This window comes from Aotus nancymaae, unplaced genomic scaffold (assembly GCF_030222135.1).
Source record: "Aotus nancymaae isolate 86718 unplaced genomic scaffold, 86718_ANA_hifiasm-v0.15.2.pri h1tg000008l, whole genome shotgun sequence".
NCBI classification, from domain to species: domain Eukaryota; kingdom Metazoa; phylum Chordata; class Mammalia; order Primates; family Aotidae; genus Aotus; species Aotus nancymaae.
In genome coordinates, this window is record NW_026988419.1 from 42,244,619 (window position 1) to 42,258,264 (window position 13,646).

General features: G+C 38.6%; 1 protein-coding gene across 2 annotated transcripts in view; it reads right to left on the reverse strand.

The window, feature by feature from the left end:
- GLS (glutaminase) overlaps positions 1-10,543 on the reverse strand; it is an 81,381-nt gene extending 70,838 nt beyond the window's left edge. For both annotated transcript variants that reach the window (XM_012442414.3, XM_012442415.3), the window contains exon 1: positions 9,867-10,543. In XM_012442414.3, coding sequence (XP_012297837.2) covers positions 9,867-10,252 — 386 coding nt within the window. In that variant the 5' untranslated portion in view covers positions 10,253-10,543. The remainder of the gene's footprint in view (positions 1-9,866) is intronic.
- Between the last annotated feature and the right edge of the window lie 3,103 nt (positions 10,544-13,646).

The window sequence follows — 13,646 nt, forward strand, 5'->3', positions numbered from 1 at the left end:
GAAACTACCCTCCAAAAAATACATTGAGTTTAAATGCAGGGCCAACTTCCACAACATGAAAAGAGGAACTGTCTTTGCTTACCCCACTGACCAAATTAGTTTACCCATACCAAAGGGGGAATTCATACTCCTCAGTCTGGTATGCATTTCTCTATAAATTAGTTTTAGACTATTTATTCCTAACTTATTCCTTAAAATTCCCCAATGTAATTGACTAGATTCAATGACCTGTAAATAAGTACTTCTATCTCACCTTTATTATTTTTTTTTACCTATCTTGCCTTCTGTTTATAACCTTCCTCTCCCTAAACCTTTAAGCTTATCAATTTCAATTGTTTCATAGGACTTTGCCCACCAGATTCTCTATACTCTTCAGCATTCTCTAGCATCACTAAGTTTTGTCCTTTTCTTGTACAGATTATTACATGCCAAGCAATAGAGATAAAGATCCCTAAAGTAAGGTTGTAGTCTAGGAGAAATAAGACTAAAGCCATGTGGCAAATACTGTGGTAGAAATGTTTTTCAAGAATTATTATATTAGCAAGTACAGATGAAGTATTTAATTTTGCCTTAAGGGGTAGGGGAAATCAAGATGGTTTCTAATGTGTAATTAGGACCAACAATGCAAACTCACCTTCATCAGTTCAAAAATCTTATAAATAAAAAACTATCAAATGAAAGGAAGAAAATTCAAGAATCCATTAAGTGAATGGAGGAAAATAATGGAAACTAACTGTACTGTCTTATTTTGTTAAACAGCATTTCATACCACCCAACCTCCCCAAACTATAAAGCTTCAAGGCTGGGATCAAGTATTTTTAAATTTTTTTTCACAACCCTGCCTAACTCTTAAAACACATAGTATAGTATTATACGCCTATGAGATAATGAAAAACTATCATTTTTTTTTCAAGTGGGATTAGAAAAAAAAAATGAAGCCTAATAACAATACAAAAGGATTTGCTAGTCTTTACTTATGCCTTCATTTAAGAATAATGATCCTTAAGATGATATTCACGGTTGTTTTAAAATCAGTGTATCATTTTGAATTTATAGTGAGCTGATTGGTAACAACTGTCTATCAATACCAGCAAGTTAGCAGATTAATAAACCTGTTAAATTGAAAGTTGAATTGATGGTGGCTGACTGTATAACAAAATAGCTCATCAGAATGAATGTAAGTCTAACAAAGTGACAAATTCTACTTATCATCCAAGTGATTTTGTCCCAAGGCTAATCATTGGTGGAATTTAAAAATAAAAACTTGCATCTTTTAAGGCTTTACTGCTAAAAAAAAAAAAAAGGACTCTCACTTTCTATCATATTAAAACCCTATGAGGTAAATTAAGGGAGTTGATTGTCCCCAATGTACAGATAAAGAGAGTCTTAGAAGAGTGTGGTAGCATGCACCTATAGTCCCAGCTACTTGAGAGACTGAGACAAGAGGACTGCTCGGGCCCAGGAGTTCAAGGCTACAGTGAACTATAATGGTACCAATGCACTCCAGCCTGGGTGACACAGAAAGATTCTAATTCTAAAAAAAAAATTTTACTTTTAAATTTAAAAAAAATTTTTTGTTTTAAGAGTATCAAAGTCAAACAGCATGCCCAATGTCACATAAATCTTAAGTGGCTGGACCAGAATCAGTCCTTTGTTCCTCGCTCCCGACTCTTCCTGCTCTGCCACCTCATGCTCTCAGTGGTTAGCACTCTATTTTAGGATGAATATCTGTAATTCTTGAAGGATAATAAAAGACGAAGCTCCTTACCAATTGAAAAATTTCTAACCAAAATGCAAATAAGAAAACTAAATTGTTCTGCCTTGACAAAACTGCATTTTGTCAAAGCAAAGATGAGATTATATCAAATTAGAGCTGTTATTTTGATTGGACTTTATAGAAGAAATTCATTTAAAAGCAGACCAAAGTAAAAAGCACAAAAGCCAGCTTTATATGAGGAAATGGTCAGGCTGTCCCTGTCAGCTGATGGCAATTTGTCCATGAGTTTGCACAACTTCAGAAGTTTAATCCAAAAGGCAGTCTGGCTGTCTCAGGTGGGAAGACTAGGATCTGGGGAGATCAAGTCTATAATGTCCAACTCTGTTAGTTTTTCCAATAATCCATTTCTTCAGCCAAGTATCCTTTAATACATAAGTCTAGATGGAATAATACAGATATTATATGAATTCTGTCACCGGAATCACTTTGATACCAGTATAGATGACTTGTTCAGAATAACTAAAATATATAGGTAGAAGGTAATGGAAGATTTCAGTCACACATAAAGAAAAATGAAACAGCTATGAAAATGGAATGGGCTGCCTTCTAAGGGAGTGAACTCCCATGCAAAGGAAGTATTCAAGTAGAGATGAGTAACAACCTAGAGGAAGTATATAACAGAAGAGGAAAGCAGCAGCTGGGGAGAAGGGTTTGTAAGATCTCTTATAATCCTGAACCTAAAAAAAACTTAATTCTATAAATTGAATTGATTTGCTGCTAATAGATGAAAAAAGAAAAAGCAAAACAAACCCTAAAACTGTCTGAACTTGTTTAGGTCATTTAGTATCTGTGGGCAGCTTATATAATATGTAAAGTGAGCTGGAACTAAATGTTTTTTAAAGCCACTTCCATGCCTAATTCTCAGTTTTTGAGTTGCTAAAAATAGACGTCCTCTAAATCTCTACACTCAAGTGAGATCATAAACTTTATTCACTCAGGACTTATGTACTTTTATTTACAAATAAGCAAATTCATCTGGGTTCTTAACACAAAAACTAAGGGAAGTACTTAATTCACTCAGGACTTATGTACTTTTATTTACAAATAAGCAGATTCATCTGGGTTCTTAACACAAAAACTAAGGGAAGTACTTAAGGGAACTTAAAAATTGTTAAAATGGTAAATTTTATGTTATGTATGTTTTACCACAATTTTTTGAAAGCTGCTAAGCAGAACTGGATACAGAAAGTGAGAGTGAAGGAGAATTGCTAAAGTGGAGACATGAATAACAGGAACATGTAGAGGAAAAGATACAAAAATTCACCTAAGAACAAACTCATCCTTAAGAGTACTGGTTAAAGCAGAACCAATCAAGGCATAAGAGAACTTACCAATAAATATATTTTAGTGCAGGGGTAGGCAGACCATAGCAGGGGCCTCTTCTTTTTGTAAATAAAGTTTTATCAGAAGACTGCCACATCCATTTACCTATTGTTTGTGGCTATTTTGCTACCATCACTGAACTGAGTAGTTGTAAGAGACTAGAGAACCCCAAAAGCTGAAAATATTTATCATCTGACCTGTCAGGGAAAGTGTGCCAGCACTTGTCTTACAGCATCACTGTATTACAGTGCAATCTAATAATGCTTCCTTAAAAATAAATAAATAAAAAATAATGCTTCCTTAAAATACACATAAATTGAACAAGAAACATTAACCTCTATTCATTGCAATGTTTTAATATGGTAGAGAAATATGTAACATTTACCAAGAATAGTTTAAAATTTTTAAAGTTTGATGTTTGAGGGTACCAGTGAATATGAATAATACTAATGAACAGGAGCTGTACAAATTCATACACAATCTATTTTCATACTTTTCTTTCAACGTAATGGTGTTTACTATTCTTATACAACCAGAATCAAGATATTAGGGTAGAAGACTAGGCAGTAGAGATTTACAAGTTCAAAATTTAACAGACACGCTTCCTTTGATTTTCAAAATTGTGTAATGTTTTTTACTGTTTTAGAAGTTTCCCACTCATAATAGGAAATCTTAAAAGTACCAAAAGGAGGCAGGAAAAACAATGCCTATTCTCATAAAACACAACCGGTAATATCATTTTGGCTTACTTCCTTCTATTACTTTTTCTGAGCTTTTTAAAATAGCTTAAGATCACTTGAGATTATACTGCATAGAAAATTCTGTATTCTAACTTTTGGTCTAACATTACATTTTCTTATGTCCCAAAACGTATCTACAAACATTTTAAATGATTAAATAAGAGACTCTCATATGAATGTACCATAATTTACTTAACTAGCCCACTAATGTTGAACATGAGTTTTTCTCAATTTTTCTCTAGTATGCATAACACTGTACCAAAAATATTAGGGAATAGATCTAACACTTCAGTTTATTTTGTAAGCTTAGATTCCTAAAAAGGTATGAATAATTTATAAGTTCCTCCTAGAGGTTAAAAATTGCTCTTCAGAAAGTTTACAATCCCATCAAAAATAGAAGGAAGTATCTATGTCACTCAAAATATCCTCATCAAGAGGACAATTTTAAAAATCTTTTTTAGAAGCCTATACTAGAAATTAATAGACAAAAATATATTTCTTAATCCTGAAAGTTATCAATGTTTTGTTCATTATGCAACATGTACAGTTCCATGTTTTGAAAGTAATGCTTTCACTATCAACATGTCTTTATAATGAATGTTACATACCAAGCAGAGGACATTTCCAAATGGAAGTCAAGGTACAGTAACATTTTGCTTCTACTATGTTGTAGGGGGTCAGAAAATCACTAAGTGCAGTGATCAATCATAAGTAACGTGTTTCATAACCTAAGCAATTTTACACCTGAGTAGATTACAGGGTAAAACTGTAGTTAACAGTATCTCTATGTGAAAGCTGTGTACCTCACTTAGAGATATCAGTAATTAGTAACATTTTTATAAATACATATGTTCACTTAGCTGTCTTAAGCATTTCTCTTACTAGCAAATGACTTAAAGGTGAAAAGGCACAGACAGGCAGCTATATAATATAATCTTGATTTACATAGGATTTAACATGATTGAGCTCCCTAACACAAATTCTATAATTAGGCTTTCAGTTTCTATAGTCATAATTTTTCTTCATTTCAAACATCACAAGAAAGAAGTAGTACAGCCTTTTACTGATTTCTTTCTTTCTTTCTTTCTTTTGAAAGTGTCTCGCTTTGTCTTCCAGGCTGGAGTGTAGTAGCACAATCTAGGCTCACTGCAACCTCCACCTCCTGGGTTCAAGAGATTCTCCTGCCTCAGCCTCCCAAGTAGCTGGGATTACAGGCAACCGCCACCATGACTGGCTAATTTTTGTATTTTTAGTAGAAATGGGGTTTCACCAGGTTGGCTAAGCTGGTCTCAAGCTCCTGACCTCAAATGATCCACCTGCCTCAGCCTCCCAAAGTGCTGGTATTCCAAGCATGAGCCACCACGCCCGGCCTGATTTCTTTTAAGTAACTTTTTAAAACTCAAAGAAACCCACAAATATCTTCAGCAAATTTCTTTCAAGGTGACATTTATCTTTGGACTAAAATAGTGCCCTCCTCCCTTTTAGCTGGCCTACCTATTGCCTCATAAAAAAGGTTGAATTCTATTTGGTAGTCATTTCATCAATTAGCTGACTTTGAGGTAGGCAGACTTCTGTATAAAAGAGTAAGATCTGGAAACATGCAGCTAAAACTCAAGGAGACTAAACCCCTCAGAATCTAATTCTTGCCCTTTCAGTGAACTTCACCCAAATATTAATAAAATTAAAATTAACAGCATGCAGTTTGTTAATTACAAATCATGGACAAATTTGTCAATGACTAATTAATGCACATTTTACACTTAATCTTAGCCGAGAAGCGATTAATGCACATTTTAATATAAATATTAGGCCACAAAAATGTTATGACATATAGTTATTGTTACTTTTTTCACGTGCTTTTAAAAAAACAGAAATCTAAAACTCACTGATAATCATCACCTAGAAAAAACTGTTAATATTGAAGAAATCAAAAATAAGGGGCTGCTTGAGAAGCCCAAACAAAAAAATTAAACATACTTTCCACCATGATTTCAGTCTTAGTGAATTGTAAATATGTTAACTTTTAAAATTAAGAACAAATGCAATATTGAAGGATCATAAAAACATGTACTACCTATTTTAAAAGGCGTTCTGTCATTCAATTCTAAAACATAATATTTATATCTGCCAAATACTGACTCAACTTTCTTACTAGTATAGTTCAATCTACCCAATTGAATGTTTGCTGAAATGCATAACCATGTAATTTTACTTTGATATTCAGTTTTCAGAGTATACACCAAGACAATTTTCTTTCCCCTTCATTTTCCATTTACTAAGTATATGAACTATCAAAACATAAAGCTGAACTATCAAAATATAAATCCATACTATCTAAAACTAGCTGAAATCATTTTTTCTTGAACTTTTACTTTTAAATATAAATATACTTTAAATTATGCTTATTTGTGTAATTACAAATATTTTTGAATGCCAGGACTTCATGTAGATGTGCAAACATCCAACTACTACCTCACAGTATGCAGTTTTTAACAGAAACTACCAAACTGCCCTCCAAAGTAACTGAACTAATTTATACTTCTACTAGCAATGCAAGAGTTCCTATTTCCCAATCACTTGATTTAACATCTGCCAATCTGACAAGGAGAAACTGATCTCATTGTTACCTTAAGAGAATACTTTCAATATTGCATCCTGCATGAATTATCTATTTTCTAAACAACATACATTTGCTGGTATTTTTTCAGCTCAATTTCTGTTATCTCTTTTCCTTTCTTATTAAAAAATAAATGTCCAAATAAAAAAACTTAATAATGCCTTTGTACCTCTATCCCTTTGACTCTTCCAAGGGACCCTTCACTAAGATAGGATATACATTAGCCGGGTGTGGTGGTGTGCGCCTGTAATCCCGGCTACTCAGGAGGCTGAGGCAGGAGAATTGATGTTGGTAGTGAGCCAACATCGTGCCACTGCAACTCCAGCCTGTGCAACAAGGTAAGACTCCATCTTAAAAAAAAAAAAAAATACACACACACACACACACACACACACACATATATATATAAAATGCTCATTCCAGTTCCTGTTGGTTTTCTGGAAGGAGACTGATATTTTCAAATTAAAACTCTAAAATTAATCTCATAACAGTATGCAAAATAGATTGAATTAGAGAAAATAATGAATATTGGGGTATAGATTTTAAATTTGAAGTCATCGGATATGTGGAGATAAATGTAAGAATGGAGCTTAGATTAAGAGATGAAGTATTACTCATACAAAGATGAAAGTCAAAGCTGAAAGAAAGGATACGCTGTTGAGAAGGTAGACAAGTGGGAAAGGAGCAAAGGCCTCAGCCTCAGGGTTTACCCAGTGAGGAAACCCAAAAAGAATTAGGAAAGAAGAGAGAACAATTTTGAAAATGAAGAGAGGCAAGCAAAGTTGGTTTTCAAGATAACAGAATGAACCATAACAAAATTAAATAAGATCACTATGGGGAAAACTGAGCAAAGATAATTACATTTTTCTGTATGATATTAAGATGTTCGTATCCTAAATAACCACACTAAAATTGTGTAATGGAGACAGTATAGTCTAGGGTAACATTAGTTCAAAGAGTTTGTGGAAAAAAGGTAAGGTAATTTGCTTATATGCTGCCTCTTTCCAGAACATAAAGTAAATAAGATATAAAGTTAGGACCAAGGAAAGAAGAAAAAGCAAATACTCCAGCCATGTGAACTAATGAAATTGGTGTAGTTAAGCATTAAATTTACTTTAAACTTATTTATCAGCAGAGCAAAAGGTAAACAGTGCAAATCACATAGTTTCATGTAAGACAGATGTATAGCAATTTCTCAAGATAAACATATTTGTGGAAACTAAAAAAACTTAAAACCTTTATGTGCAAGCCCGAAATTCAAAGGCCAATCTCCTTAACAGACTTTAAAATAAAGAAGAAGCAATTTTTTTTCTCATGTATCTAATAAACAGTTATGTGGCATTTAACACATGCCAAATATTGTGCTAAGCCTTTTACAAAATGTTAATTAATTTAATTTTCAGATGGTTATTTATTTTAATAATACTACATAAAATCTAGCACAGTCCTGAGTGAGTGCTAGCATATCAAGTGGACTGCTGATTGAGGGATACCTATGCTTTGGAGGCTAAGCATTAGAAAGGATAACAGGATCAACTGGGAGCTTATCTCCCAGGTTAAGAGAAATGTTTATCACAAAAAGGCAAAATGGAAGGAGCCAAAGGAGGAAAGCTACATTTGGAAAGAGATCATTCAGGAAATAGAAACTTCAACGAAATTAACATACTTTCTTCACAACCTTGAGGCCATTGCTAAAAGGTGACTTCTTATTAAGAAGGCAATGAAACCAGAAACTTCTGGACAAGTGAATCACAAAAGAAGCTCAATTTCCTATCTGACAAAAGAGGAAAAAAAGAGAGGCACTAGAGCCACTGCAGAGACACAGACTTTAAGACATAATTTTACTAGAAAGCAGTTGCCATCCTATAGCCTTTAACGTTAACTTTTAAACGGTAGTGACCGCATTTTGCAATTCTGTAACTTGGGCAGTTGTATGTAAACTCTTGTCACTTGCTTGGTAAACCGGATAATGTTAAAGTAAAAGTGAGTCCCAGATGAGACTAAATATCATTCTAGTCCCTAAAACATGAGAAAAGTACATATTTAACAAGAGTTTAGCTTTTTAGAACTTGAAAGGATTTAAGTTATCTAACCTAAGATATTAAATAACCTGCCCATGGTTAGGACGTTATTTTGTGGCACGACCAATATCACACAATACCACAAATTTTGCCCATCATCAAGTGATTTTTTTCAAATAATCTTCTTCAGTCTGGGAGAAGAACTTAGTAAAGTTTTTGGAAGGTCCCAACTTCAGTTACAGGAAAATATCAAGCAGACGTGAGATTGAAATTGTAAGAACGTTCTCACTTTCGCTTTGACTTAAGGAACTCTAGAGCTGGACATACCAGCAGAAATAAAAGGGAAGCAGAACAGGTTACAGAGTGTCAGCATACAAAGCCAGAAAAATAGTAAGGTATAATGAAAGCAAACAGGTAAATTTTACCCATTTTGGGAAAACAAAGTTGTCCATTTGTATTACACAAGACAAAAATATTTAGGAGACTGTTTTGCATATTGTTTAAGAAAAGCCAATTTTGCTTTAAGACTAAACTACTGTGCTGTACACATACAGGATGAGTCAACATCCTATCACAATGAAGTCACAAAACCTACTTAACTCAAATTTTTCACTGAGCTAATGTATTATGTCACATTTCATCTTGGCTCTTTAACTTTTATTTCTAAAAATCTGTCCATCTCATGGAAGACATGAGAGGCCAAAGCTGGACCTCAATGCAAACAGGTGGTCTATATACTGCGTGCCCCATCTCGGCCACATGACCCTATTCCTCCTAATCTCACTTCTGAAACACTGTTTCCGGTGCCCCAGATGGCTCTACACGTGCCTGAGGTAGCCACTCCAGAAATATAAAGATCTCTCTGTCACATCTGGCTTCCAACAGGATGATGGCAGAGACCAGGGGAGGGCAGGCAGAGCGGAAAAGAGCCAGGAAAGGCGACAAGTCAGGAAGGTAAAGGCTCTGGTGAACGCCAGACTCCTAAATGCCACACGGTGGAGACGTTCGTGCGGCATCGCCCACGAATGGCTGGGGCAGGCAGCCAGGCGTTGCAGCCGCGAGTCAGGGAGCAGAGCACGCGGCGCAGGCAAGGCAGCGGCCTCTCCTGCGCTGGGGACGCCAGGCGAGCCCCTCAGGCCCCACCACTGCTCCACCCGAGCAACCCCCGCCGGGGGCGGAGAAGGGAAGCGGGGGCCTGGCAGAGGGGCGCAGGCGGGGAAGGCGCGGGCGGGGCCGGGCCTAATCACATGGCGCAGGCCGCCCGGCACCTCTTTCTTTCTCTTTTCTAAAACCTCGGCTCCCATCCCGCCCCACAGGAGGCGCCCCCACTCCCCCGAGCCCAGGCCCAGAGCGGAACGAGGCCTCCTGCGCCTCGCGGAAACACTCACTTTTCACCTGAGGCCACCAGCTCTTTGCTCTCGCTGTTGCCAAACGCGTCAGTCTCCCCGGGGCCGTCCTTGGGGCCGGGCGCCGCCGGGGCAGCGGGTGGCGACACCCCGGGCTGCGGCTGCGTGCTTCCCTTGCCCAGCTCCTGCAAGATCTCCGAGGGAGAGCTGGACAGGCCCCGCGCGAGGGGCCCCTCCGGCCAGCCGCCCCCGCCCCACCACGGGTGGAGTCGCGCGGCGGCCGCCGGGCCCGCGGTCGGCCGTCCCCCGCCCCGGGGACGCCGGCACAGGGTGACCAGGGGCTGTGCCCGCCTCAGAGTCCCGCAAACGCCTGCGGGCGACCGCAGGAGCAAGTCCCGCAGCATCGCCGAGCCTCGCAGCCGCATCATGCCGCCGAGTCAGTCAGCGCCCCCTGGACAGGGGAGGATGCTCCTGGCGTGGGCGGCCGCTTTCCTCCGGGAACGCGGTCTGTGGCGGGGCGGTGAGAAGACAGAAGAGGAAAGGGCAGCGACGTGGGTGTGTTTCCAGCTCCGACTCCCGCAGCGGATGCAGGTACTGGTGCTGGTGCTGCTGGTGCTGCTGCTGCTGCTGCTGCTGCTGCCGCTACTGCTACTGCTGCTCCCTAGGATCCTCACGATCGATCCTCCTCACACCGCCTAGGGCTCCGCACTGAGGCTAAAGCGCAGGGGAGGGCTCGAGACCTTCGGCGCTCACACACCCGGGGGCGGGGGACGCCGGCGGCACGCCCCCTTCGCCGCTTCGATTGGCTCAAATCCTCGACCTCTCTTTTGATTGGCGATTGGAGCAGTCAAATTTCTGTCGGCTCTGGGTGCGCGGAGAGGAGGGTGGGGGACTGGTCGGGGGCGGGGAGGGGAGTCAAACTGACGTGCGAAGCGCATGAGCCAGGCCCGGCTCCTCAGTAGCACTTTCTTCACGTCGCGTAAACCCCTAGTCTAGCCTAGTTGGGTACTGGGGGCTCAGGGTTCTCGCATTTGTGAAGCGGTGGGCTCCTCAACTCCGGGCCTTCGAGCTGTTTGGGAGACTCATGGGCGAGAGAGCCCCCGCAGCCGAGGGCTGTGAGGTCAGCCGGGTTGGCGGGGCTGAGTGTGGCCGGGCTGTCGGAGCTCGGCGGGTCCTAGCTCGCATCTGGCCCCCAGGTCAGGTCGTCTGGCGACTCCTCTGAGAGCAGCCCCGGACGAGCTTCATCCCTCTCCCAAATGTAGCATTTGCTTGAAACTTTCCATGACTGGCTACTATCCAGACGTGAAGTGTTTTGGAAAAAATGAGCAAAATCCTTTCAGCTATGCGACTTAAGCCGTCGGAGGGAGGAGATGGGGGGAGGGCGAAGAATGGCGGGGCGGGGGAATGGGGGAGTGGCGGAATCCAGAATACGACAGCTTTCCTTTTTAAAAATTATTTTTTAAATATACACCGATACTTCAAAAATAGTTTTGAATAGCAATGATTCCGTTAACGCTAGTTTGCTTGAAAGCAAAATTGAGGATACTTTTCTATTTTAAAAACTGCTTTACTGTTTTAAAATAGACGCATTGGAATACTGGTTCTCTAAGTTATTTCAGCATCACTTTATCCATTTATCCTTTTGGACCTGTGGAAAAAGAGCCAAGAACCTGATAAACGGAGTTATTCCCTGAGCCTACATACACATTCCATTCCAGGACAAAAAAAAAAAAAAAAAAATGTTTTTAGACGATTACCTGAAACAATTAGGTTTAAATGGCATAGATCCACAGAGTTTAATAAGATATCTTGGGGGTGTTGATGTGTTCTTATTGTGTTATTGTTGTTGTGTGTGTGGGTGTGTGTTTTGAGAAGGGGTCTCACTCTGCCTCACTCTGCTGGAGTGCGGTAACGCCATCACGGCTCACTGCAGCCTCGAACTCAGGGGCTCCTGTGATCCTCCCACCTCAGCCACTGCCTGCTAATTTTTTTTTTTTTTTTTTTTTTTTTCGGTAGAGACGGGATTTCACCAGGTTGCCCAGGCTCGTCTGGATCTCCTGAGCTTGAGGGATCCGCACCCCCTGGGCCTCCCAAATTGCTGGAATTACAGGTGTGAGCCACCACGCCCAGCCTAATGAGATGATTTTTATGAAACTAGAAGGGTGTGTGTCAGGTGTGTCATTAATTGATCACTGGATTTAGTGATGTAATGAACTGTGAAATATTTCAGTAGATTAATAATCAGGAAATCTGTCTGTACCTACAGGTTATGTGACCTTTGGCATGTTACAGGCTTGCTGTGTTTTAAGTTTTTTTCTATCTGCTCTTTAACCAGAAGAACATAGAAAAAACTATCATGTGTAACACCTACAGTCAACTTTTTTATTAAAAAAAAAAAAAAGGTGGTTAAGACAATGGCAAATTACTTAGATGACTTTTATTGTTAATGTTACTTGTCCAAAAATATTGATGAGTCAAAGTAATGATATATTCAGGGAAAGAAACATCACATTTTGGAGGAAAGGTAACCCTTGGAAAACTACCCCTGCCTAACCCTGACTTGTTAATAACTTGCAAACTTTAATATTGTCCAATATCTTAGCTACAATTAGTTATCAATTTTAGCTGCCTCTTTTTCTCAACACAAGGCAACTGACAATCCAGTTACTGTTTTCCTCCTAGTTTTTCCCTTAACTTCTCTGAGTTTCTTATGAAAAGTATTTCAGATATTTAAAAGTTTAAAAGCTTTATAGTACAGTTAACAAATATGGAAAGCTAACCTAGTAATAGATTATTTTCTAGAATTTCTAGTTTCTACAGTTTTCTGGTAGTTTCTACTTTAGTTTCTAGACTTTCTACTTTTGGAGAGAATGGACAGATATTCCTCCTAACATTTGGAAGAATTGAGTCCACTGAAATTTAACCCCTTGTTTGAGAAGGCTAATGAAAAGGTTATAGAAAACAAACTGAAACTATCATAAATAGAATTAAAATGGGACTCAATGCTTTCATATGATTCTTTTCATCTTATATAATTTTTTAATCTTTAAAGATATTTTTATTCTACAACTTTGGAACCATTATACAACTTTGGAGTTTCAATTATGTTAAATTGAATCATATCATCACATAAACTCATATAATCATCATATAAAACATATAAAAGCATTTATATACATACAATAAATAGTCCACCAAAATATCTACAAATAGAAAAAGGCTCTCCAGATCAACATATGGTTGGGTTGTCAGATCTACTTTTAGACGTCTACTTGCTCCTGGCTAAGTGCAGCTACTCTACAAAGAGTTGCTGTCCCATAGCCATCATGAGATAATCAATCATCAAAAGGAATAATTGGAATTTGTGCACTTTGTTTCTATTCTAACTTGAAGAAGGGTTCCTGTACTTGTATGTTCCTGAGCTTCTCTGTTCTTTTGAAGATTACAAAAGGCTAATGTTTCAAGATCATAATAAAATCCATATATAAATTCCAGATCGTGACTTCACAAAAACTAGTAAATTATTTGTTGACCTAGGGCTAAAAAGAAAGTAATTCTCCTTTGACTAACAGCTTAAAAGAATTGCCTAAGCCTTTTTTGTTTGAAATCCTGTTTGGAGAATAGAGTAAGGTTCAGGAAACCTCTAAACAAGCTTCTACTACTACTTCCCTTTCTTCTATTGGTTTCCTGCTTTAACTGGCCAACTTCCTAGCTTCACTGATAAGCCCTGCCAAACATGGTTTATTTTTCCAATACTGAATATAGATCTGTACTAAAGCAAGTATGGTAAATCTCTCATTTATAAAAGGGATAGTAAGGCCA